We start from the raw sequence: 26,653 nt of genomic DNA, 5'->3' as shown, positions 1-26,653 counted from the left end.
GCTCTTGTCTCATTTTTTGGCAAGGTATGCCATCCTTATGGGATTTGGAATGCCAGTGTTTGGCCCAGTGCCTCCCTTTTTGGCATCTTGGACAGAGTCCAGGCCCAGGACCTGAGTCTTCTATAGCAGAGGCATCTTTCCCTTGCCTCACTGCAGCTGCAGCATCTGTTCTGTTAGATCCAGCAAGAACTCTGCGATTGTTTCTACTGTATCCCAAAGCATTTTACATTACCCTCTTTTTGCATTTGCAAAACCAGCCATAACATGAGCCATCTTAATTGTCCTCTATAGGACAATTACGATTCAGTTCCAATATCTTGACAAGCTTGAATATATGTTGTTAAATGATTAGTTGATTTTACAGGATGTGAAGCTTGTTTGCAGTCCTGATTGGTGTTTGCATAGGCTAATTGTTGAGTTAAAATGTCTGCAGCTTCTGTGTTTGAAACCTGCCTACAAATGGCTTTTGTAACTTAGCCATAAATTGAGTAAAGGGCTCCTGGGAGCCTTGGAGAATGTGTAAAAAAGACTGCTTGGACCTCCGTCCTCTGGAAGAGTTGCCCATGTCCTTTTTAAAAATCTGCCAACTGTGAATATAGCTTAGCTCTTCAGCACATGAATCTGTTCCTCAAGGTGTGCGTATATTCTGTTCCAGAAAGCATGTCCTCATTTACTACTGGACGTGGATTAGGATCTGTACTTTTTATATGAGCCTGCTGTGAAACGAGTGTTTAGCTTTACATCAAAATGAAGGCATTGAGCAGGAGACAGGCATGTTTGTGACACATATTTGATATCATAAGGTGTCAATCAGTATATATCTGAAACATTCTGTTAGTGTCTCACAGTAAATGGACTTTGGACTCCATTGTTAACCACACTTGGAGTAGCAATGTTTTCCCTTCTTAAGTCCTTCTCCTCTTAAAAGCTGTAAGCGTCTGGATAGAGCCCTGTGGGATGTTCTTTGTAAGGGCCCTGGCTCCTTCTGGGGTGATCCCTCTAAGGACTTTATTTTGGTGGCAGGCATCTCAGCTGGGAACTTTTATTTCTTCCATGTCCGAATCAGAAGCTATTGACTGCGAACTGTATAATGGACTCAAAATTGAATGAACTAGAATTCCAAGTTGAGAACGGCTCAGGGGATATGACTTTTCCTGTGTTATGTGCCTTTTAAGATTTTTTCCACCTCTTTGCTAATTATCAATATGTATAGTGCCTGTCTGAGGAAACCATGGATTATATTTGTTACCGCTTACAACGTTTTTATTAGGTCTTTCTTTGGCACAGGATGAAGATGGCCTTTACAGTGTCTTGCCTTGTTCTTTCCTCTTCTCCAGGCCTTCACAGTGTCTTCCAGGCATCTAAGGCTCACTGCTTGGCTTTAAACATTTTTAATATGAAAAAACCCTTTTTTCATTTAGAAAATTGTGGTAAAATGCATAATGTAAAATGTACCATTTTAATCTTCTGTATATGCAAGAGAAAGGTGCCAGGGACTGAACTGAGGGCCTTCACACTGAGCTACATCAACCCTTTGTTGTTGTTGTTGTTGTTATTACTAATATTATTTATTTTGAGACAGAGTCTTGCCAAGCTACCTGTGCTGGGCTTGACTTGAGATCTTTTTGCCTCAGCTTCACAGAGGTGGGATGACAGGTGTGCTCCAACTCATTGTAACCATTTTAAAACATATTCACATTGACTTTTCCATCTTCCCTGGCTTAGCCAGCCTTTCGTCTCTGTGACAGAAACACCCAACAGCACAATTTAAGAGAAGACTGGTCTGTCTGGCTCCCAGCTGTGGAAGATGTGTTCAGTGGCCAGCTGTTCCAAGGAGGAGACAGTGTGGCAGAAGATCGCTGCTCGCCTCCTGGCAGGCAGGACATGGAGTGCAGGGCTAGGGGCCAGCTGTGGTCCCCAAGGTCGTGCCCTTCCATGCGGCCCAGCCTCCTGTCCCTGTTACCACGCATGTCTGCATCCTAGCAATCCCACACCGAAGCACTCTCTCTAAAGCAGCCACTGTCTGCTTCCACCTCTCTACTGCCTGCAGTCACTTCTGCTCTGCTTCCTGTGCCTGTGAGAGTGTGGCTGCCCTGGAACTTCACCCTCTGCCATGCTGTTTGGTCCTCGGAACAGCAGCTGATCATTGACCAGGTCCTCCACAGCTGTGAGCCAGACGGACCACCCCTCCCTTAAACTGCACTGTGGGGCATTCTCTCAGAGAGAGAGATTGCCCTAGTTACGCAAGGTGGCCTTTCAGGATTGGCTTATTCTGCTCAGCACAGAGTCCTTGAGGTCCATCCACATTTTATCAGGAGCCAGCAGGCTTTTTCCTGGCTGCATAACATTTCATCATGTTGATAGATAACATTTTCTTTGTTCTTTCTCGTTACTGAGTCTTGAAGAAGACACTTCTGTTTTTACTCTGTCATTGCCCAGATCCCTTTCTGTAATGGACTCAGTGTGCCCCACTTCATATGTCGGAAGCCTGTGTGTGGTGTGGTTGGAGGCGTGCATGGGGACATTGGATTCTGAGAGCTGTCTGATGGCATTGGTGCCTTTAGAGAGAGGGAAGCCTGATAGCACTCTTCTTTGGATCTCTTCCTGTCCTCCGAAGTGTCACAGCATGTGAGGAAACTGGGCTTCTGAGTGGTTAGGACAAGACCCTTGGTTCTGGGCCCCGTGGCATGTGAGGACCATGGCTCCCTGGAGCCGCAGCTCTGTCCCTGCAGCGCACACCCGGAGCATGGTGCGCGCACATGGGCTTTCCTCCTGGACAAGAGAATGAGGGCTCGAGCCCCTGTAGACTGCCACCTGTCAATCCTGAGAGAGCAGTGAGGGTCATCTCCTCCAGGGCCTCCTTTCTCAGCTCTGTTTGACTTGCTAACTGTGGGTCCCTCGGAGCAGGGCTTTTCTTCTCCTTTGCATTTTGTAAAGGTTTTATTTTGTTTCTGCAGCCACTTTTTTTAAGCTAATGAAACCACATCCTTAAAATACTTGGGAGCCCGAGCTGGGGCCTGCAGGGAGTCCAGCACTCTCCCAAATGTCCCCAGCCTTCCACCCCCCCACACACACACTTGTGGGCAGAGCCACCCTGCTGTCGCAGCTGAGGATGCACCTTGCAGGGGAGAAGGGCCTGTGCGCTGCCCTTGTGTTTGCGCCGGGAGCCTGCAGCATCCACCGGGCTTCCACATGGCTGTTCCTGGCCAGCAGGGTACCAGCAGCCAGGGTACCCACCAAAGTGAGGCCTACGGCCGAGTGCCACAGTGTCACCACTTGGCAGTGACACCTGGAGCAGAGGAGCCAGAACACCACAGTAGGCTGCTCTCCTATCCACCGAACCAGTTGTGACAATGCCTGGTGGCAAGCAGATGTCACCACATCCTTTCCAGGGAATGACCCATGTTCACTGGGCTCCCACATCTCCTCAGGTGGCTTCTGCTTTCTGTAGCGGCTGCTGGTCCTTCTGGCTGGTAGTGCTGTGGCCACAGAGTCCCTCACCCTGGGGAGACCAGGAGCTGGGACCCGAATGACCGTACAGACGGCACTTGGTGGGCGCTGTGGACACAGAACCTGCTGTACTGGGAAGGGCCAATCCGGCCTGTGCTGTGGACAAGGTGGCCAGACCTCGCTTGTTGAAAACTTCCCAAAAATTATAGGATAGACACTCGCTGGTTGCCTCTGTGTCTAGGAGAGTCACCGCAGTGCTCTGGAGCGTGTGCCAGGGGTTCTGTCCCCACACCGAGCCATGGGGTGACCAGGTGATGCGGTGAGTGCTAGTGTCTTTAAAAGCATTACAGTGAACACACGTGACTGTGAAGCCCCCTCGCCATCCTCCTTGCCCCTTCCTGCTGCAGCTGTGGAGTCCTCCTTGGGGTCTTCATGAGGTGTGATCAAAAACATGGTGAATGCTGCCACCCAGGGCCACCCACGGAAAGGTGGGCTCCTAAAAACACCCACCTGATGATTCAGGTTCCCTGGCCCTGTCACCTTGTGACCTCTTCCCCGAAGTCGAAAGGGCTGTGGAAGGGAAATGTAAAATGGGTTCAGGACAGAGGCAGCCAGGACAGCGCAACAAAAGACCCCGTTAGAGTTGCGCTGACCTTTCCAAACTGGACTTTGAGTGCGGTACTCTTTTCTGCCCATTTCAGTCAGCCCTCAGCTGAGTTTCCCCCAGCCCGTGCGGAGTGCAGCAGGAAGCCAGGAGCCTTCTGGCAGGCAGGCAGGCAGGCAGGCAGGCAGGCAGGCAGGCAGGCAGGCGTGGTCAGGCTGGGCCGACAGGAGGCGCTGGCCTCTGGCGGCTGTCTCCATGGCTGCGACTGGATGCCTAAGGAAGCATTTTGCACTGGGGCTTGGGGACCCTCCCCAGCCTTCTTACCTACGCAGGCGCCAGCCCATGAGCCCGGCTCCTTTCTACTTCCTCCATGCTGAGAATGGTGCTGCTGGGACCCTGGGCCTGGTGCACGTCTGTGTTTGGCCTGTTGCTGGTGCTGCGGTGCTGTGTGTGCAAACACGGACTGGGGGTTGGCCAGACACCCCTGGTCTCCTGGCTGGGGTGTCATAGTCAGACTGCTTCCAGTCTCTGTCCCTCGGCCCCAGTCCCTCAAGGGGCACCACTCGCGACCCTGGGGATCAAGTTCCACATTCAGACTGTGGCACTCTGTCCCATGTCTGTTCCATGGTGGCCCCAGCAGCCGGACACTGTCTGATGGCCAGCAGCGCCTTAGGAGGCGCCTCCTTCCTTCCCAGCCCCTCATGAGCTCTCTTCCAAGGTGTGACTGTCACTTGCCAGTGTTTCCCCTCGCAGCGGCTGTCCTTTCACTCTCCTGATGATGTCCTTTGAAGCTGTGACAGAACTTAGGTGTCCCTTTTTGGAGCTGTGTTTCAGTGGTAGAGCGTGGCTTTTGACAGTCTTCTCCTCCGGGCAGGGTTCCTGGCCGCGGGATGGCATTACAGTCCCATGCAGACACGCCCTGAACCATCCTCTCGTGCTTTCATCGTTTCCTCTTTCTTGGGAGCTCATTTCTAAGGCTGGCACTTAGAAATGCTTGAGACCAGCAAGTTGTCATTGGGCCACCACCCTGTCCTATAGGGGAGACAAGGAGGTGGCGCCCCTAGAGGGAAGCAGGGATTGGTGGTGCCGTCCTCAGGACTGTTGCCGCACGTGCGAGTGCCAGTCCCCTGCCCCGGTTCCTCACCAGGGTCCAACCTGGGGACACCTGCCTGGAGCTCAGAGAAAGCAGAGCTCAGGTCACTCAGCCAGAGTCTAAAGCTGGAAACCCAGTGACTAGACCTCTGTGGAGGAGCCCAGGGAAGCGCCCTGCCCTGACCGTGGGCGCCGTGGCCTGTGCTGCCCGGTGCCAAAGTCCCCTTCCGGTTCTGCTTTCATTGTCTCCTCCCAGACGCTTTTCGTGCCTGTGTCCACCTGTGTCTGTGTGTGTGCACCTGTGTACATGAGTGCGTGTGAGTAGTGCTGGGGACGGAACCCAGGCTTTCACACACAGCTCCAGCTCCAGAGCTTTTTAAAATTTTGAGCAAGGGTCTTGCAAGTTGCTCACACTAAGTTGCTCAAACTTGCAAGTTGCTCAAACCCGTGATTGTCCTGCCTCAGCTGAATAAAGACCATTCCTGTGACCCATCAGCAAGCACCCCCACACTGATGGGAGGCCTCGTAGCCCTGAGTGGTGGCTTGTGCCTGTCATCACAGCATGCAGGAGGCTGAGGCAGGAGGGGCCTCTGCTAGTTTGAGGCCAGCCTGGGCTACAGAGTGAGTACATGGTCAGCCTGAACTGCATGGTGAGACCCTGCCCTCAGAAAACAAATGAAAGTCGGCCTCGTTATAGCCTGTCACTAGCCTACTGTCATCCACTCTGCCAGGCCCTGAACTGACCGGGCACTGAGTGCTTCTGTCCCCCTCTAGGTGACGATGGCCGTGGTGTCAGCGACAACTCTGGATCCGGTGAGTGTCTGCATAGTGACCTTACTGCACAGATGAATGCAGGGCTCTGTGGTCACAGTGGGACAGGCTTGTTGTCCTCATGTCTGCCTTTTGTGCTTCTCAAAAGGGAAGTCACTCCATGAGGCTAGAGGCATGTGGTAGCCCCAAGGGGCACCGTGTCACTGTTCCCGGGCCAGGGCTGCAGGTGGGGGGGCAGGCTCCCGAGGAGCTGTGCTCTGGGCCTGAACCTGCGCCCCTCCATCCCCAGGCATGACCGTGGAGACAGGCACGATCGCCGGAATGGCCAGCGCGCTGGCTATGGCACTCATTGGCGCCGTGTCCAGCTACATCTCCTACCAGCAGAAGAAGTTCTGCTTCAGCATCCAGCGTGAGTGCCCGGGGCGGGGCAGGGTGGTGACCAGGACGGAAAGACACCGGGAGGTCTAGTGGACACAGCCCAGAGCACTGTCCAGAGAGCCAGGGCACCCACCCTTCGGGTCTCGAGCAGGCAGCCTCGCTTCCCCTCAGGCCCACGGTTTAATCCCTGGGTGTCAGGAGGGCCGAGGGGCAGGAACTTGGGAGCAGCCCAGCACTGCCCCCTCTGCGGCCGCCCCCCCTGCACCTGGCACCTGCTGGGCTGTGGGCTGTAGTCTGAGCAGCAGCAGAGGGCCGGAGAAGCTGTAATTACAGAGGCCAGGCCGGCTCTTGTGTCCCGTAGCCATCATCCCAAGCACTTCCTACAGGGGAGGCTGAGGCAAGAGAGTCACCATGAGCTCACGGCCAGCCTGGGCCACATAGTAAGCTGAAGGCCAGCACGGTGGGACCCTGACTCAAAAAACCAACAGAAAAGGGCAGGCACCCTGTCTCCGAGCGCCATACTAGGACGTCTGGCACAGTGTGTCCATATTGGCCAGGGCTACCCTCTGCCCAGGGTGGGGGCTGCTCTCGGCCCCAGGGTGTGCACTGGGCTAGCTGCAGGTGGTGCTTCTCTGCCACGGCTGCCTGCTCTTCCTACTGGGGAAAACCGGCTTGTGGGGTGCTCCCCTCCGCACTGTCCCCTGCCCGTGCCGGATCTGTGTGGCGGTGGGGCAGCCTAGCCCAGGGCAGAGGACAGAGAGGAGTCAGGCTGTCTCTGGCCTCCTCCTGTGCACACCAGGGCTCTGTCTCTCAGGGGTGGCACTCCTCCTGGGAGCCCTCCAGTCGCCGCCAGCCGAAGCTGCCTGGGACAGCAGCCTGCCTCTGCTGACCTGCTGCGGGCGGGGAGGAAGTGAAGTCCTGGGCTGGGGCAGAGGTGAAGGTTACCCAGAGGACACCACTCCCAGAGGACTGACTGACAGGCTGCTCAAACACCACTTAACCAGTAACAGAATGGATTGTCAGCGGTCCTGGCAAGGTCCCCACCTTGTGACCTCCAGGGCTGGTGGGAGGTGTCGCCTGGCCACCCATCTGCCCACGAGCACCTACTTGCACAGCCTTCTAGTAACCGCCCTGTGAAAGAAAACTGTCACAAGGTTGTGCAGGCCATCTGCCACCAGGGAGTCCCCAGGGCCACTGTCCTGCCCGCTGCCCTCCAGGGAGCCGCCTCACTTCCCCTCCTGGCTCCCAGTGGCCCTGGCCATGGCGCCTGCAATCTCTAAAGCCTTCATGAGCTGGGGTTCAGGGCCCTGGGCCCCAGCAGCGGGGGACAGCCCGGTGGAGCCACAGCCACACGTCCCTCCACGTCCCCCACATCCCCCCACAGTACCCCCATGTCCCCTCTGGAGGGCCAGTGGGTTGCCTCAGAGACGAAGAGCCAGGGCAAGGCCATAGGGGCCACACCGTGCACCTGGGGCTAGGGTGGCTGGTGGCCAAGGGGACTCCAGCGAGACAGGCCCTCCGCGCCCTCCTCGCACTGCACGGGGCGCCGGGCAGGCAGGCTTTTTTTTGCCTGCTCCGGCAGGGAACAGTGTTGGCGGGGCTGACGGCAAGCTCCTGGGGTCCCTGTCTCTCGTGCCTCCTGCCCCAACATTCCGGTCGTTTTAGGCACGCCCCCGCCCTCCCTGCTCTTCCTTTTCCCCCCCGCACTTCATCCCCCCCCCCCCACAAGTGCCCAGAGCCCTTTGGGTCCTGCTGCGTGGCCAGACTTCTTCGGGCTCCCCTCCCCTTCCTCTGCTCCCCTCTTCCTCTCCTCTCCTTGCCCCTGCCGCTGGAGGGTTTCCCGCCAGCTTTTGCGCGCAGCCACAGCGCCCCGTGCCGTCCCACTGGGGCTCTGCGCCGCACCTCAACCCTGGACTCCGTGGGCCCGGGCCATGGCTTGGTGTGCACCAATGTGCACCCGCGTCCCCGGTACCTAGTTGAGGCCGGGATCAGGAGGGTCCCTGGGGCGCCTGAGGGCCGGGCGGCCGGGTCCCCAGTTCCTGCGCCGGTGCGTGCGGGTCAGGGAGGCCCGGGGTGGGGGGTGGAGGGCGTGGTCCAGCCCCTGCAGCTGTGACCCTTGGGTGCCCAGTGGCCTCTGCCTGTGCGCGGGGGCCCTCCGGTGCGGGGTCTAAGCCCCGTGTTTTGCCTTCAGATGCAGCAGAAGGTCAAGGTAACGCACGCCGCACGCCGCGCAGTGGCCTCCCCACAGCCCCCATCCCACGCTTGTCACCTTCCCTGTGTCTTTCCCTGCACTTGCCTGTCCCTGCACGCCGCCTTTCCAGCTTCCAGCTAGGCCCGCCCTCCCAGCGCTGGGGCCCAGGGGGCTAGTACAGAGGGGAGGCGGGCAGGGCCCCATGGCCAGATGGCAGTGACTCCCTCTGGGGTAGTGGCTCGCTGGGACCCAGGGCCACCCAGGGCCGGCTGCCCAGAGCAGCAGAAGGGCAGCATGGGTGTGAGGAAGGCGCCTTGGCCCGGTGCGGTTCTCTCTGAGCAGCCATCCCTGGCCCTGCACCCTGGGCCTGGCTGGGGATGGTGACAGCCCCTCACACCAAGAGAAGCCACTGGTGCCCATGCTGTACGGCTGGGCAGGCCACCGGGACAAGAGGATGCTGACGTTTGCACTGCGACTCCATGGCCCCCACGCCTCTCTGCCTGCCTCCATTCATCGTCACTCCCCTCCCCAGCCCTGCGCCGCAGGTGCCCTCATCTGCTGGTGGGAGCTGCCATCTCAGCATGGCACAGCCGCTGAACAGGGGCGGGTGACAGGGCCCTTTGATGCATGCATTGTTGTCCAGTGACAGTTGGGGTAGCCCTCGGGCAGAGCAGGGCCAGGACATCCTGACTTTGAGCGGGGACTCAGCTGACCTGGGCACAGGGGTTGGGTGACAGGCTCTGCTGGGCCTGTGCCTGCCACCCCGCCGACTGTGCCTGTCCTTTCAGATGGGCTCAACTCGGACTACGAGAGGGGACAGAACCTGGAGGCTGTGGTGTGCCAGGAGCCAAAAGGTGAGGAAGGGGGCAGCACCCCCGCACTAGCCAGCCTGGGCCCGGGGAGGCCGGGAGGAACTCAGGACTCTGGCACTGCCCAGCCTCTGCCTGTGGTCCACCTGACCCTGCACACCCTTCAGCACACCAGAATGCCTCCTGCTTCGGCCACTTCCCCTGCTGCTTGGTTTCATCCCCCCCCCCCCCGAGTTCCTCGGCAGTGCTTACTGTCTACACAGATGTGTGGGTGTCACTGTCACAGATCTATACGAAGTTCACAATAGCCAGGACGTGGAGTCAGGCTAGGTGCCCAGCACTGGTGACAGGATAAGGAAACTGGTTCACACGCACCATGGAGTACTACTCAGTCACAAAGGAGTGAAATCCTGTCAGGTGCAGGATAAGGGATGGGTTGGGAGGTGGCCATGCTGAGGAAAACAAGCTAGATGAGAAAGACCAGTGGTGCACATTCTCTCTGACAGGAAGCAGAGGGGAGACTACTAGATGGGTCAGAGTCACAAGCAGCAGCCACCTCCATGGGGCTCTGCACCCTGTGCTGGGAAGTGGGGGGGGGGGACTGGGCTGCGCACGCTGCTCAGAACACTCACCCGGTGCCGCCACAAGTGCCCGAAGCAGCTGCCGGCCCAGTAGGGCTGTGTTCACTGTCAGCCTCTAACCCTGGGCATCTCATATGCGGCTCCACACCACATGCGCATGGCCCTCCCTGCGGTCCCAATCCCCGAGTCCTGGGCGTGAAGTCGTTCTACAGTGATGACACCGCCTGGCGGGCAGCACAGGGCAGGGTGCCGCTTGGTGGCACAGAATGAGGCTCGGAGAGAAGTCTAGGCACGTGAGCTGGGTGGGAGTGCCTGGCCGCAGGCCAGGAGCTTGCAGTGAAGGAGCTGGGCATCAGCAGGGTACTCCTGGGAGGCTGGCGTCGCTTTAGGGTGCAGGCACAGGCCTGGCAGACAGGCAGGGCCTTGGGGGACACAACCCCACTGCACAAAATGTAATGCCAAGAATCACTGAATGCGACCAGGTCAAGTGACAGACCTTTGGCACTGCAAGGGGGACACTGCAGAGTGAGCAGACAGCCTGCAGAATAGGGGACACTGCCAGTGCCACCCCAGCCAGAGGAGGCTATCTAGACTAGGCCAAAAGCACTGGAGAACTGGACCCCCCAAAAGCTACCAAAGTGGGTGCTGCCTGGCATCCCTGGCCAGAGTGCGGGTCCCTCTTCACTGAGGTCTGTGGGCAATCCTTGGTTTAGGGGGGCAAGAGGGTACTGGGGACACCCCGTGGGCCAGGCTCCCAAACACTAATGCGGCCCCTCTCTCCCCGCAGTGGAGTACTCCGCACTGCAGAGCCAGGCTGCTGAGCCGCCCTGTATCTGAGCTCCGCCTCCGCGGCCCGCGGCCCCATGGCCCCTCCGCCTCTGCGCTGCGCTCCCTGTGTCACTGGCTTCTTGTCGCTCCTAGTTCTCTAGACAAGCTTCATGTGTTCGTGAGTGTGGTCCCCACGCACGTCCTCGTGGTCCTGTGGAGACGTGGTGCCCACGACCGGCCCAAAGGGCGGCCCCCTGCCAGGCTGGGCGTGGCTCCCTGAAGCCAGACTCAGGCTGGCGCTGGTGGGCCCCGACGGGGCGGGGCGGACACTGCCTTGCCTTGCCGGGACCCCAGCCCATGCGCTTCGGGAGGGAGGGGGTGTCTTCAGTTCCCCAGGCTGTTGCTGGCCCAGGTGTGGACCTTCGATCGCCCTCCGGCTCTAGTGAAGCTGGCTGGGGACCCCCCAAGCTGGCCAGGAGCCACTCCACTTGGGCTGGAGCAGAGCAGGTGTCCAAGGGGTCCCCAAGTGTCAACCCCAGGTTCCGGGGTCACAGGGCTGGAGGGAACGCATCACTTCACAGGCCACGGGCTGGGCGACTGCTTCCTGCCACCCTGCGCTGGGACAAGGCCAATTCCCCGTTTGTTTGTTTTTTTTAAAGAAAACCAATGACCCCCTAACAGCCCCGTGCTGTGTACTGCATGCTGTGTGTGCGCGCGCGCGTTTGTGGTTTTCAAGCCCCACGGTGGAGGCCGTCGGGCACTGTCTTCTCTGGAGGGGATGAGACCCCAGACCGCAGGTCTGGAGGGGCTGCGGCGCCAGAGGAGGGGACATGTAGCCCAGAAACCCTGTCTTGAGGAGCTGTGTGGCCCAGAAGGGTCGGACCTGTCCCCAGGCCGCGTGGCTGCGGGGCACTGGCACCTGGATGGCAGAGGCTGTGGCCTCAGAGGCCCGCAGCCACGTGTAAAGTAAACGTTCTTTGCGAAAACATTTTCTGGGTAGCACTGACTTCAGTGGCCGGCAGCCCACTCTCCTTTAGCTACCTTGGTGCCTTCTGCATAAGCCCTTCTGCATAAAACCCATCACTCGGCCCGCAGGCGCTGGCTCCTAGCACCAGGCCAGGCCCGGGCCGCCCCCAGCCTCCGGTTCGCAGTCTCACCCCAGGGGCTCCCTTTCCACTGTCACCTCACCCTTGCTCGGGTGCTGTGGCCAACACAGGCCTGGCGGCCCCCTCCTCACTGTGTCCACTCGAAGGTTCCTCGGCCAGCGTGGGCTGCCTGGGCGGAGGGCAGCCACCAGCCAGGGGACGCCCGCTGGCTCTGGCGGTGCCTGGGGGAGCGCTCTTGGGTGCGGCGGGCCCAGCTCCATGAGGAAGACGTATTGGAGACCAACCTCTGACCTGTCCCCCCATCTGTGCTGTGTCCCCGTGTGAACTGTAAACTGTCGTGTCTGCATTAAATCACATGGAACTTGGCCAGACTCCTGTGCTCCATGGGGCGGGAGGCTGCGCTTCTTGCAGGAACAGCTCTGGAGTGGGGCTCCTGGGCAGTCGCCCCATCAGCCTGCTAGGCTCACCAGCTTTGTGGCCGGAGTGATGACACCGGTGACGGTCCCTGTTCATACCCGAGAGTCAGAGAGAGAGGGTTGGGGTCCCCAGGCCCACGTGAGAAGGGTGGGGGCTGGGGTGCCTTGGGGGGCATCCTTCCCAAGATCCCTGGGGCCTCCTCTGGGTTACAGACTAGGCTTGCCAGGATTGCAGATCGGCACTCACCTGTTCCAGCCACACCCTCGCCACTGGTGACAAACTGCATGCAAGACCAGTTACCTTGTCATTACCTGTTTTCCCCCAAGGGAAAAGCCATGGAAACTTGAAAGAGCAACAACCAGAGGACTCGGGAGCAACCGCTGCCATTTTACTTAGGGGGGAAAGACAGTGCACCGGGTGACAACACACAACATGGGCCTGGCACGTACAAGCCTGAGGGGCCACCTTCAGACAGGGAGCAAAGAGGAGCGCAGCCGCAGAGGCACACTACCCTGTGGGCAGCCACCCGGCCCCTCAGGCTGGCCCCGGGTGGCACGGCCCGTCAGGGTCGGCACCAGTGCAGGGGACCCTGACTGGGACAGGGCCTTGCTGGTAGAAGGGAATACGCTGAGCATCTCTGGTAGTGAACAGGGCAATTTTCCCGAAAAATTCGAAGTTTCCAGGTTGAAATAACATCTGTCCTCTGTGGGTTTGACCATAGAAAACTTTGCTGACCAATCTAGTTGCAAAAAACCGCGTGGGACCTTGTGGCGTATTCAGAAGCAGACGACGGCCCCTGGCGGTGGCGTCAGTCCCTGTGCTATGCCCCGAAGCCAGGGCCCTGCACTCGGGCCACCAGGCAAGGCGAAGCTGAGTCCTCAGGTTCCCCGTGACAGGGCTGGCACTGGGCTCAGGGCCATCTCGAGGACAGTGACAGGCTGCTGCACAAGCAGCCATGGCCAAGTTCCATGTCACACAGGCGCAGAAAGACTGCCCGTCACAGAAGAGGAAGCAGGCGCCTCTGCTGGCGACTTCTGAACATGGAAAAGGACATAGGAAAATAAAGGCCTGTTTCTCTGTTTAAAAAATACCTCCTATGTACAGGGCAGCGGGCCGGCGGGTGCTCCTGCAGCAGGGCCACCGGCGAGATGCAATTCTGCCAGGATGACCTTGGACGGCAATGGTACGAGATGTCCCCAAGCCCAGGACAAGGAAGGTGGGTCACGGGGCGGCCGTGGCCGCTGACGGGTGATGCTGTTCACCAGAGGGAAGCCACAGTGGGCCAGCCCAGGCCTGCTGCTCCCAGAAGTGGGTCCTGTGGTCCTGAGCTCCCAGGAGACAGTGGCTCACCCATCACACTGAGGTATGGACTGGGGTGGCTGAGTGCGACGGTGACGAGCCCCGCTCGGAGGATGATGAGACGGCACGCGCAGCCACCTCCCGCTGCAGGTCCTCCACGCGCTTCTGCAGCTCGGCCCTGACGGCAAGTAGCTCCTTGAGGGTCTGGTGGGTGGGAATCTGTGGCGGGGGGGGGGGGCAGGCATAGTCAGCGGCCACCAGGTACATGGTGACCCAGTCCCGCCCCTGCAGCGCCCCAGGGTGTATGTATCAGGGACAGCGGTGGAGGAAAGCACAGGGCCTGGCGGTCACTTGCCCCTTGAATGCTGTGGCCAGCTGTGAGGCTCAGAGGGACGCCCAGGGAGCTCAGGAGGACCCTGCTGCCCTCCTCCCGCTGCTCCTGCGCCCCACTTCTCGCCCCAGCTCAGCACACCCCTGTCAGCCAGCCCTGGTCCCGCCAACCTTCCCGCTGCTTCGCCTGTCCATGGCCCTAGGAATGGGCCAGTGTTTGCGCCCGACTGCTAGTGCCACCCTCCTGTCACAGTGCTCTGTGTCACACTTGCCCCCTCCCTAGGCCTCTGAGAGATCAGAGCCATCTGTCCTGCAGGCCCAGGCCCTCCCACATGGCGCCCCCGCACAGAGCACTCCAGCCAGCTTTCCTGCTCTTCAAGGGTTCCAACTCCGTCCCGGGCCGCCCCCCCAGACCACTCAGTGACTCCTACAGCACTTCGTCCCTCCCTGGCCCATCATCCTGCGGCTCAAAGGTGGGGGTGGGGGGAGACTGCAGGGGGAGCCCGCAGCCAGGGCAGAGCAGGGCGCTGGGGGAGGGACCTTGCGGTGGACCAGAAAGAGGCCTGCTGCTGCTGCTGCAGGAAGCTGCCAGCATGGGGCTGGGGCCAGGCCCGGGGGAGGGTGAGGACTGCAGCTTGGGGCAGGAGAGGGGCCAGCAGGGAGCAGGGGCTGGGCTCAGAGAACACTGGGGTCCCAAGGGAGGCATGGCCACCTGGAGGGCCTGCAGGATGGGTGGCAAAGCACGGAGTGCGAGGTGCAAACAGCTGTGGGGCGGCAGGGTGCCGGCGGCGCCAGCTCTTTCCAGCCACTGTGGGGCTCAGTGGTGGCCACCAAGAGTTTCGGAAAGGGGCCAGCCAGGATGTCCCAACCGGCGGAGGGCTGGGCTGGGCTGGGGAGGAGAACACGGAGGAAAGGCAGCTGGAGCTCTGGCCTGCAGACACAGTGCTGCTCCACGGTGGCAGTGCAGCCTGGTGACCCCGGGGAGGGGCCCAGGGCAGGATGCAGAGGGCCGCCCCGCCCACACGGAGGGGACCGGTTGGGAGCAGGCCAGCTCAAGCCTCCCTTGCAGCACGGTCCCCGCAGTGTGGCATCTGAGCCGCAGGGTGCCACTGTGTCCCTGGCCAGCAAGGGAGACCACCCTGGGACGGACAAGCAGCAAAGTACCTGTGGCCTCATCCGGGGGTTCCACCGCACATAGTAGCTCACCCACAGCTCCAGGTGACTCACGCTGGCAACCGGGTACAACACGTGGTTTTCGTAATTCACAAAGAAGGGATTCGAAAATTCATCGAGCTGGCTATTGATGTAAGACCACAGCGATACAGTCTTTGAAGATAAATCCTGCAAAACAGAGACGAAGGCTGTGGAATAAACACTCTCTTCACAGCTCCGTGGACTCGAGTCACAGACAGGGAATGAGCTGGACGTGCGGCCAGCTCTCCCACCCCACCCCGGCTGGCAGGACAAGCACTGGGAACCGTCCTGGAGAAGTACTGCATGCCCAGCGACATCCGGCCCCCGGGGTGTGGGAGGCAGAAGGCGATCACCGCTGCCCCAGCGAGGGACACACGCAGTCTAGCTGCGCCTGCTTTGCGCCTGTCCACACTGGGAAATGAGGCAGACTTTCCAACCGCGACTGCTGCGGAGGAGCCCGGCTTGGCAGAAAGACCGCATGTGGGGGCTCTGCCCTCAGCGCTCCTGGGGAGACCTGCGGGCCCAGACGCCGGCTGGGTCCCTGCACTCCCCTGCTGCCCGCACGCTGCCCGCGGGTAGGACCGCTCCGTGTTTGTCTGTTTCAGCTTAGGAGAGGCACCGCCAGGGGCTCCAAGAAGCCGGGAGGGTCGAGATAATCTTGAAAAAGGAAGAGAAAGCAGAAGACCCAGGCTCCTGACTTCAGCCCGCTCAGGGCTGTGCCAATGCACCCCAGCAGTGCGGCCTGGCAGTTGGGGGGTCACTGAGGCGCCACCGCCCGGGTGGCAGTTCCCCAGCAGCCTCTCTGGCCAGCCTGGTAAGCGATGCGGAGCAGCGAAGCCAGACTCTCAGCGGGTCACAGAGCTAAGCGGAAGCACTGTGTCTCCGACATCTCGGAACAGACACAGGATCGAATCTGTGATCTTGGCCTCAGCAACAGTGTCTCAGGCAGGACAGTAAAAGCACAAGTAGTGAGAGAAAAACTGACTGGGCTTCCCCCAAAATCAGTTTGTTTCAGAGGACATCAAGACAGGGAGAAGACAACCCACAGAAAGGGGAAAATTGTGTAGCTTGCATCTTACAAAGCATTTGTATACCTGCGAAATGTGGAAGGAACTTCCAGAATTCAGTAAGAAAGAAAGAAAATCACCCAGTTACAAATGGGCAGAGGGTGTGAACACTCACTCTCCACAGAAGATACACCAACGGCTGATAAGCACACGGAAAGATCATGTTATTCATTAGGGAAGTGTGAATCATGTCACGGGCCACAAAATCACTGCTTAAAAATCGATAGCATTTCTATAAACCAATAATGAATCCACTGAAAAGGAAATCAAGAAACAGTTCTGTTCACAGCCCAGATGCCCATCAATGGATCCAAAAGAAAGTACGGGTTTTATATGCAATGGAGTACTCCTCTGCCCCAAAGAAGGATAAATACTTTAGGGAAAGGATGCACCTTGAGACCATCCTTCACAGTGAAATAAATCAGACACTCATGTTTACATATCATATTGGTTCTCTGCTGTAAGAAACCAGAAGGGTCAATAAGGATCAAAATGGATGACAGCTACTGGGAAATAGGAAGAAAATGGTCTCACAGGAAAGGTAGCAAGGGTGAGGTGGGGGAGAGGAACAAAAGAAAACAGAAGGAAAAAGTGGAAACAGCTTTTTATAAATGAGGGGAAGCAAGGTTGGAGGGAGGGCAGGGGGTGGGGGAAAAGAACCAAGTATATTATGTACAAGTACAAATTCCCTATAATGAATGTGGTCATTATGTACATCAATAGTGTACCGATAAAATGAATTTATAAAAAAAAACAATTCCATTCACAATACCTTTAAAAAATAAAAATAAAATATCCAGGGATTGACTTAACCAGGGAGGTGAAAGATCCCTACAGTGCGAATTTCAGAACACCAAAGAAAGCAAGTGAAGAAGCCATCAGAAGATGGAAAGACCTCCCAGGTTCAGGGATTGGCAGAATTAATAGCGTGAAAATGCCATATTACCAAAGGTGATCTACAGATTCACTGCAATCCACATCAAAATACCAATGGCATTCTTCACAGAACCAGGAAAAGGCCAGCGTGGTGGCACATGCCGATAATCCCCACACCTGGGTGGCTGAGGCAGGAGAATCACCATGAGTTCAAGGCCAGCCTGGGCTATCAAAATTCAACCCCAGCCTGAACTGCATAGCAAAAGCCACCTCAAAAAAAAAATTCTAAAATTCGTGTGAAAACACAAAAGATCCAGGACAGCTGAAGCAAACCTAAGCAAAAAGCACAAGGCTGGAAGCAGCACGATACCTGCTTTCAAATTGCACTATAGAGCCACGATAAAACAGAACAACACACAATTCCACAGCTTGCACGTGTGCGCGCACACGCACACACACAAAGAACAGAACAGAGGACAGAGACAAAGCCACACGGCCACCATCATCTGACTGTGGACAAAGGAGCCAGAAACCCACACTGGCAGAATGGTTCTGGGGAAGCCGATATCCACATGGAGAAGACGGAGATACATGGATTTCTGTCATTCACTCTGTGCAGAAAATCAATTCCAACCAGACTGAAGACTTAGACCAGCCTGGAACCCTTGAAACTGCCAGGAGATAACAGGGGAGACACCTAGTGCCACAGGCCCGGGCAAGACCGCCCTAACCAGGACTCCGACGGCCCGGGAGACGGCAGGACTCAGCCGACGGGGCAGGGCATGGGAGAAAGCAGCGCGGCAAGGGGACCGCTAACACCCCTGCCGCACAGCGCAGCTCAGGGCTCGCCAGGGCCCCGGGAACGAAGAGCGACTGGTAATGATCTGGGGTTTCTTCTGCGGGGGACGAAGATTTTCTGAAATTAGATACTGGTGGTGGCACAAAATCTGCCACACCCTACATCCACTACACTGTACACATTTGATTTTATCTGTCTTGAAGACGGGGTCTCACCACACTGCCGGGGTGAGTCTGGCCTGACCGTGTGGACTCAAGCAGTCTTCCCGCCTCGGCCTCCTGAGTAACGGGGCTGTGAGCAGCACCCCTGTGCCTGACCGGTGGCTCAACTTCACGGTATACAAACTGTCTCAAGAGCTGACTTTCTCTTTTTTCTCTTCCCTAAGAGTACAGGTTGGCCTTGATCTCAGGATGACCTTTGTGCCTCAGGCTCCCAAGTGTTGGGATTCTAAACACCCACCACACCCAGAAAGAGCCATCTTTTAAATGGAGTTTAAATCTTGTACCCAAGACCACATAAGCCCATAGTTTAGCATCGCTTTCATTAGTTTAGTTAGTGCCCGCTGGTACACTGGAGAATGGGTTCTGCCTAGAAGAGTCACAGTGCAGGTGACATACTCTGCCTGCCCCCCATCACTCTCCTCTCCTTGCACCCCTTAGCTCTTCCTTGCTAAGTCTCCCTCCTCCAAGGTTTACTTCTAATATGTGAACTTTGTTCTTCCACTGTTTTTTTGTTTATTCTAAGTACCTTTATTTAGATACAATTCACAAACCGCAAAATTTAATTTTTTCCTTTTCATGAGGAAGTCAGTCAGGGAAGCGTGGATTGTGTCCCACTCCCTGGAGAGCCGGGCTCACAGGCTCTGGGCCTGGAAAGACAGGCGTGCGGGGCTGCCGGAGGCCTGGGAGGACATCTTGTGCCACGCCCTGCTTCTGAGAGCAGCAGTGCGGATGCCAGGCCTTCCCTCCACCCGCCTGAACACGGGAGAGGCAGACACTACTCACCTCTTTGACTCGCTCTTGTTCACAGTTGCACAAAAACGTCCCAAAGAGACAGCTATAAAGGTGATCCAAAATTGTAATCAAGAATAGTTCATTAAACTCGAATGCTGAGGGAAACTTAATGGAGAGAAAAACAAAGTTTAGTTTTAAAGTCCAGTTTCGCAAACAAAGTAAGCACGTTTCTGTGAATGGCAGCTACCCTAGAGTCTGGAGTCCGCTCCAAGGCAGACTGAGCCCCGAGAGACGCATCTGTAGGTCCTGCAGCCGTCAGGGCTGGAACCCGCATCTCATCAGGCCGAGCAGAGCCCAGACTCACTCTGCCACCACAAACCCTAAGAAGGCTGATAAATATGCAGGGACTGTGCTCTGTATCCATGACAGGCAGCACAGGCTGCAACACCGAGAACGGGGAAATCAATCAGGGGAACACTATGTCTGTCCCACTTTCCTGCCTAGAGGCGCGGTGGCCACAGCACGAAAAGCAGCTGGAGCCCGAGCCACTCTACCCGTAACCGGCGGCCCAGGTTCTGGGTAGCCCAGGCAGGAGGTGGAAGTGTGACATGGCGGGTGAGGCTGGCCTCAGGAAGGCAAGGCTGGCTTAACATGTGATAATAAATCACAAGCTCAACCTTGGTAACTCACTATATACCTATAAGGAAGGGAGACCAGAGTGTCATCTGGGCTGGGTCGGGTAGCTTGTAACTGGGGTCCTGCAGACTTCGGTGCAGACTGAGCACCGGCAGCAGGCTCCGGTCAGCAGCTGGCACTCAGTGGCCAGGAGCCCCGTGGAAATAATGCAAATGACCCCAGTGGCAGGCAGGCGCTGTCACTTTACAACCCAGTGAACTATTCACCAGCCACTGAACAGGCAAGGCCAACCTGAGCAGAACGCAGAGGTCAGCCCAGTGCGTCTGCCTTTGAGTCGAGTCATACCAAAGACCTGGTCCAGCCAGAGTGTCACCTGCGCACTGGCATGACTAACCCGACACCTCTAAATGACAGCCAGGACTGGACAGAGGCAAGTTTGCTTTTTAGCTGAGCCTTCCCAATCCTCGATGAGCAGCTGGCTTTGCTGGGAGGAGAAGCGGGGCTGTCCTCACCCGGCTCTCATACTCACAGCCACACTGAGGAATACTGGGCCCCTCGCCTTCCTAGGGATTTGGCTCATAGAAACAGGCAACTCCCTCTCCTGTGGCTCACTTGCATAACACTGTCTCTGCAGACCTCTGGGACCAGCTGCGCTAATGTTCTCACTGGCTTTCTCATGCTTAGATGCCCTAGAGCAATGGTACGCTGTCTGCACACACAGTTCGAGCAGCCGCTGGCTGGCTTCCCGGCCTCTGAGCCTGCCCAGAAGCCGGGCTTGTAAAGGCCGGGTGCCCCGCGGCTGCCCTGCACTGCGTCCCCGCTGCCATTCATAAGACCCTTGGCACCATAGCGTTTATTAATTGTAAGCCAACAGATAATGCTTTCATAGACTGAAGATTTAAAAATCAAGCAAAGGGATGACAATGTAGAGTTTTGCCTTATATTCTATTTTCAAACATTTACTGACAAGTCAGCAAATTACTGACATATTTTTAACAGCATGAGTGCCATGGACTATTCGCGTCCCCCCCCAAATTCACATGTTGAAACCCTAAGTCAAGGTGATGGATGTATGAACAGAATCTCAGCTGTGAGAGGCACCTGAGCTGTTCCAATCTCTCTATCTTCTTCCTTAAAATCCAGTGAACAATAAATAGACATAAAAACAGGTGTTAAACAATGTAAAAGAATGGAAATGAGTTTGAAGGTGCTCATTACACACCTACACACACGCCTGCTGCTTTTTTGTTTGAGACAAGGCTTTGCTATGTGGTTCAGGGTGGCCTAGAATTCACCAGGTAGCCCAAACTGGCCTCAAACTTGTGGCAAGCCTCCTGCCTCAGCCTCTTGCGTGCTGGGATTACAGGGGTGTGCCGCCACACCCGGCTATGCTGCCGCTTTTCTGCCTGCCACTCCTCTGGGTGTGTTTCCCCTCCACCACGCCACCCCTGCCTTGGAACCAGCTGGCTATGCGATGAAAGCTCTACAAACTGGTCTTCGCTAGCTCACTAAATTACCCAGGCTACCCTCAAAGTTGTGACCTTCCCGCTGTAGTTTCCCAGAGTGCCAGGATGATAGGCATGTACCTCTATGCCCCGCTCCCCCCTTTGGCTCATAATGAGCTGAGAAAAAGAAAAGCAGCGCCTTGCTATCTAGGGGCTGAGGTCTCTGCCGAGGTAGCCAGCTTAAAATGCGAGTGAGCCCTAATTCAGTATGAATGGTTCGCTTACATACAGCAATCGGGACGCGGGCCTAACTGCACAGAAACTGAGTACTGGGATGGACTTCTGGGGGACGGCAGTGTGGCCAACAGCAGAGAAACAGCCTCTTGGAGATGTGTCCAGGCACTGGAATACAGCAATGTGAGGAAGAGAAGGAGAGGCGTGGTCCCTGGAGATCTTCAGCAAGAATCTAAAGCAAGAATGAAGCCGACAGGGACAGCCAAGAGAGGGACCTACGTGCAGAAGAGGGAAGTGGCAGGCAGTGCTTTCTGAGCCCTGCTTTGCTGCTGGGAGGGACAGATCAAACCTACAGAGACACACAGTGACTCCTGGCGACCCCAGTGGATACAGCAGACTTCATTGGCTGGTGAATTATTTGGGTTCAGGTGTCTCCAGAAGCAGGCAACTGGCTGGTAGCCATCTTGGAGAGGAGCTCACTGGGCTTGGAGTGACAGTATCGGTGGGGTGGGGTGGCTCTAGCTAGCTGTGCCCAGTGTCAACGTGAGACGACTGGTTTCAGGCCAGCAGGGAACTGAATTCAAGCCGGCAGGAGGCACACAGTGTCACAGGCTGAACAAATGCGGTTCCGGCCTCACAGCCAGAGGAACTAAAGGCACAGGCTTGCTGGGATTATCCACTACCCCACCCCAAATCCATGGCTGGCTTGCTGGGATCAATCAACATGGATCTGAGGTCTGGCTGCCCACTTTGTCTACAAGTGACAGCAGAGACACACCCTGAAGTGGAATTTTTTCTTTTTTCTGGATCTTGTTTTTATATGAATATGAACATTTTTGTTTTCTGTTTTTGTTATTTATTTCTTCCTTCTCTTTCCCTCCTGTCTTCTTTACTGATTTCCCAAGATTCACATAATCCTTCTTTTTCCTATAGCCTTGCTTCTAACCTTTTCCTCTTCTTCCATTTGTCTATTTTTCCTCCAAACCTCTTTTAATTGTTCTTCCTCAAGGGTAAAATCACCACATTGAGGGCATATTTACTGTATACAATTCTTTGGTTTGTTGTAGATTTTGTTATGTTACCACAAATCTAGTTCACACGGTTAAAGGTAGCAAGTTGTTATCACAGTTTTGTCATTTTTTACGCTGTGTTTGATGCTATTGCTATTACCGATTGCACTACTTTAGCCAAGGTGATGTGACTGCTCCAACCAGCTCTTCTTCCTGGAATGCCAAGACTGAGACTGCCTAAGGGTCAAAAATGATACTGTAGGCCAGGGCCAAAGAACCAGGGGCTCGGACAAGTGGGCAGCACCTTCTCATCCCCAGAATACTGAGGATGTAGGATCTTGCAACAGACTCAAAACCCAAAGCCAGCTCCACCTGGAAGGCATCTCTGAGAAGTAGTCATTTCCAAGGGTTCTCAATACTAGCGATGAAGCTACGTCCTATAAGCAATTTACAAGCATCAATTCAGGAATTAAACTAAAAGTGTATACACACACACACCAAAGCATTTAGGAAGAATACACTACTTCACAACCACAAAAATGGCACTCACCTCATTTAGCGGCATTAAAATGGTTTTTATCTCATTAAAGGCATCAGAATTACTTTTCTGCATTCAGCCTTTTATGTAACTTTTCTAAAATGTGATTCCTATTTAGTCTGAAGGTAATAATCACTGAATTCTGTTACCGGGTAGCATCACTTCACACAGCTGGAAGTGTAGGAGCCGCAGAACACATGGGGCAGCCTTCTGAGCCTGTGTTGCTGTCACCTGGCACTCATGCAGGTGGCATGCCTCCCCTGGAGACCAGCCAGTTCCCTCCTATTTCCAGCCCACTGTGACCTAGCGCTCAGATAACACAAGCCCCAGCTGGCACAGAGACTGGGTCTAAAACTAAGGATCAGTTTCTAGTGAGGGCCTGAGTGCTCCATGGGGTCTCTGTGGCTAAAAGAAGCCCCCTGCCCTTTCATTTTTGAAGACAGATCTGTGTTCTCTGGACCGCTGCAGTGCACCTTGTCTGAAATCCAGCAGCACCAGTTCTACTAAGGGCCTATTATACTCAGACCAGGTGTGTGTGCATGTTCACGTGTTTGTTCTCTGGTAGAGAACTCCAGGGCTCTGTGTGTGTGCATGCGTGTGTGCGAATGAGCATCAAGCGCTTTTTCACTGGTGGAGACCTCCAGGGTTGTGTGTGTGTATGTGTGTGAATGTGTATCATGAGCTTGTTCTCTGGTAAAGAACTCCAGGGCTGTGTATGTGTGTGCATGTGTGTGCACATGTGCATCATGTGCTTGTTCTCTGGTGGAGAACTCCAGGGCTCTGTGTGTGTGGGTGTGTGTACATGTTGATCACACGCTTATTCTCTGGTGGAGAACTCCAGGGCTGTGTTTGCATGTGTGTGCATGCGTGTACACCACGTGCACGCTCTCTGGTGAAAAAATCCAGGGCTCTGTGTGTGTGTGTGTGCATGTGGATCATGTGCTTGTTCTCTGGTGGAGAACTCCAGGGCCGTGTGAGTGTGTGTGTGTGTGTGTGTGTGTGTGTGTGTGTGTGCGTGTGTGTGTGCATGTGCGTGTGTGTGGATCACGTGCTTGTTCTCTGGTAGAGAACACCATGTCTGTGTATGTGTGTGCATGTATGTGGATCATGCGCTTGTACCCTGGTGGAAAACTCCAGGGCTGTGTGTGTATGTGCATGCATGTGGATCATGTGCTTGATCTCTGGTGGAGAACTCCAGGGCTGTGTGTGCTCTCTGGAGGATAAATGTAGGGTGTGTGTATGTGTGTGTGTGTGCATGCATGTGAATCATGTGCTTATTCTCTTGTGGAGAACCCCAGGGCTCTGTGTCTGTGTGTGCATGTGTGTGTGTGTGTGTGTGAATCACACACTTGTTTTCTGGAGCAGAACTCCAGGGCTGTGTGTGTGCGCGTGCATGGGTGGGCATGTTGTGCACCATAGGCATGTTCTATGGTGGAGAACACCAGGAGTGTGTCTGTGCATGTGCATGCTTGTGGATCACATGCTTGCTGTCTGCAGGAAAACTCCAAGACTCTGTGTGTGTGTGCATGTGGATCACATGCTTGTTCTGTGGTGAAGAACTCCAGCTTGTGTGAGTGTATGTGCTCATGTGCATGCGTGAGGATCATGTGCTTGTTCTCTGGTGGAGAACTCCAGGTTTGCGTGTGTGTGTGCATGTGTGTGCGTGTGGATAATGTGCTTATTCTCTGGTGGACAATTCCAGAGTTGTGTGTGCATGTGTGTGTGTGTGTGTGTGTGTCTGTGTGTGTACATGGATCATGTGCTTGTTCTCTGGTGAAGTCCAGGGCTGTGTGTGTGTGTGTGTGTGCATGTGTGTGTGTGTAGATCATGCCCTTGTTCTCTGGTGAGCTCCAGGGCTGTGTGTGTGTGTGTGCTTGTGCGTGTGTGTAGATCATGCCCTTGTTCGCTGGTGAGCTCCAGGGCGGTGTGTGTGTGCGGATGTGTGTTGTGCATCAAGCGCTTGTTCTATTGTGGAGACCTCCAGGGCTGTGTCTGTGTGTTTGTGTGTACATGTGCATGCGTGTGGATAATGTGCTTGATTTCTGGTGGAGGGCACAGGGCTGTGTGTGAGCATGCACACACGTGTGCATCACATGCTTGTTCTCGTGCAGAACTCCAGGGCTCTGTGTGTGTGTGCATGTGTGTGTGTATACTATGTGCACACTCTCTGGTGGAAGAACTGCAGGGTTGTGTGTGTGTGCATGTGTGTATCATGTGCTTGTTCTCTGGTGGAAAACTCCAGAGGTGTTTGTGTGTGTGTGTGCATGTGCGTATGTGTAGATCACACACTTGTTCTCCAGTGAAGAACTCCAGGTCTGTGTGTGTGCGTGTGTGTGTGCATGCGTGTGCACCATGTGCACGCTCTCTGTTGGAGAAGTCCACGAGAGTGTGGGCATGTTCGTGCATGTGGATCATGTGCTTATTCTCTGCTGGAGAACTCCAGGGCTGTGTGTGCATGTGTGGGTGTGCATGTGCACCATGTGTGCACTCTCTGGTGGAGAACTCCAGGACTTTGTGTGTGTGTGGACGCACAAGTGTGTGCATTATGTGCTTGCTCTCTGGTGAACTCCAGGTCTGTGTGTGTGTGTGTGTGCATGTGCGTGCGTGTGGATCATGTGCTTGTTCACTGGTGAACTCCAGGTCTGTGTGTGTGTGTGTGCATGTGCATGCATGTGGATCATGTGCTTATCCTCTTGTGGAGAACTCCAGGGCTGTGTGTGTGCGCGTGCATGGGTGTGCATGTGTGTGCACCATAGGCACGTTCTATGGTGGAGACCTCCAGGAGTGTATATGTGCATGTGCATGCTTGTGGATCACGTGCTTGTTGTCTGCTGGAAAACTCCAAGGACTCTGTGTGTGGCGCATGTGTGTGCATGTGGATCACATGCTTGTTCTCTGGTGGAGAACTGTAGGTTGTGTGAGTGTATGTGCTCATGTGCATGCGTGCGGATCATGGGCTTGTTCTCTGGTACAGAACACCAGGTTTGCGTGTGTGTATGTGCATGTGTGTGCGTGTGGATAATGTGCTTATTCTCTGGTGGAGAATTCCAGAGCTGTGTGTGCATTTGTGTGTGTGTGTGTGTGCGTGTGTACGTGTGCACCATGTGTGTGCTCTCTAGGTGAAGAACACCAGGGCTATGTGTGTGTGCGTGTATGTTGATCACGTGCTTGTTCTCTAGTGAAGTCCAGGGCTGTGTGTGTGTGTGCTTGTGCGTGTGTGTAGATCATGCCCTTGTTCGCTGGTGAGCTGCAGGGCTGTGTGTGTGTGTGCGGATGTGTGTTGTGCATCAAGCGCTTGTTCTCTTGTGGAAACCTCCAGGGCTGTGTGTGTGTGTTTGTGTGTACATGTGCATGCGTGTGGATCATGTGCTTGTTCTCTGGTGGAGGATCAGGGCTGTGTGTGTGCGTGCGCACATGTGTGCATCACACGCTTTTTCTCGTGCAGAACTCCAGGGCTCTGTGTGTGTGTGTGCATGTGTGTGTATACTATGTGCACACTCTCTGGTGGAAGAACTTCAGGGTTGTGTGTGTGTGCATGTGCATGTGTGTGAATCATGTGCTTGTTCTCTGGTGGAAAACTCCAGAGGTATTTGTGTGTGTGTGTGCATGTGCGTATATGTGGATAACACACTTGTTCTCCAGTGAAGAACTCCAAGTCTGTGTGTGCATGTGTGTGTGCATGCGTGTGCACCATGTGCACGCTCTCCGTTGGAGAAGTCCAGGACAGTGTGTGGGCATGTGGATCAAGTGCTTATTCTCTGGTGGAGAACTCCAGGGCTGTGTGTGCATGTGGTGGTGTGCGTGTGCACTCTCTGGTGGAGAACTCCAGGGCTTTGTGTGTGAGTGCACGCACATGTGTGTGGATTATGTGCTTGCTCTCAGGTGAACTCCAGGTCTGTGTGTGTGTGTGTGTGTGTGTGTGTGCATGTGCGTGCGTGTGGATCATGTGCTTGTTCTCTGGTGAACTCCAGGGTTGTGTGTGTGTGTGTGTGTGTGTGTGTGTATGTGCATGCATGTGGATCATGTGCTTATTCTCTTGTGGAGAAATCCAGGGCTGTGTGTCTGTGTGTGCATGTGTGTGTGTGTGTGAATCACAAACTTCTTT

The 26,653-nt window shown here is 55.6% G+C and overlaps 2 protein-coding genes across 13 annotated transcripts in view; one reads left to right on the top strand and one right to left on the bottom strand.

Annotated features, from left to right (window-relative positions):
* Cd99l2 (CD99 molecule like 2) overlaps positions 1 to 12,115 on the top strand; it is an 88,194-nt gene extending 76,079 nt beyond the window's left edge. Inside the window, exons 7-11 of the mRNA XM_013150942.3 lie at positions 5,921 to 5,959; positions 6,207 to 6,326; positions 8,487 to 8,504; positions 9,275 to 9,340; positions 10,664 to 12,115. Coding sequence (XP_013006396.2) covers positions 5,921 to 5,959; positions 6,207 to 6,326; positions 8,487 to 8,504; positions 9,275 to 9,340; positions 10,664 to 10,713 — 293 coding nt within the window. The 3' untranslated portion in view covers positions 10,714 to 12,115. The remainder of the gene's footprint in view (positions 1 to 5,920; positions 5,960 to 6,206; positions 6,327 to 8,486; positions 8,505 to 9,274; positions 9,341 to 10,663) is intronic.
* Positions 12,116 to 12,534: 419 nt separating this feature from the next.
* The window catches only part of Mtmr1 (myotubularin related protein 1), a 232,094-nt gene continuing 217,975 nt past the window's right edge, over positions 12,535 to 26,653 (bottom strand). For all 12 annotated transcript variants that reach the window (XM_063246533.1, XM_063246522.1, XM_063246523.1 and 9 more), the window contains 3 exons: positions 18,737 to 18,850; positions 14,961 to 15,137; positions 12,535 to 13,685 (listed from right to left, as the gene is read on the bottom strand). In XM_063246533.1, the coding sequence (XP_063102603.1) occupies positions 13,521 to 13,685; positions 14,961 to 15,137; positions 18,737 to 18,850 (456 nt within the window). In that variant the 3' untranslated portion in view covers positions 12,535 to 13,520. The remainder of the gene's footprint in view (positions 13,686 to 14,960; positions 15,138 to 18,736; positions 18,851 to 26,653) is intronic.

This window comes from Cavia porcellus, unplaced genomic scaffold, assembly GCF_034190915.1.
Source record: "Cavia porcellus strain 051 isolate PalLab524CR breed Dunkin Hartley unplaced genomic scaffold, mCavPor4.1 scaffold_3, whole genome shotgun sequence".
Lineage (NCBI taxonomy): Eukaryota > Metazoa > Chordata > Mammalia > Rodentia > Caviidae > Cavia > Cavia porcellus.
Note: the sequence above shows the minus strand (reverse complement) of the source record. Positions and strands in the feature narration are given on the sequence as shown.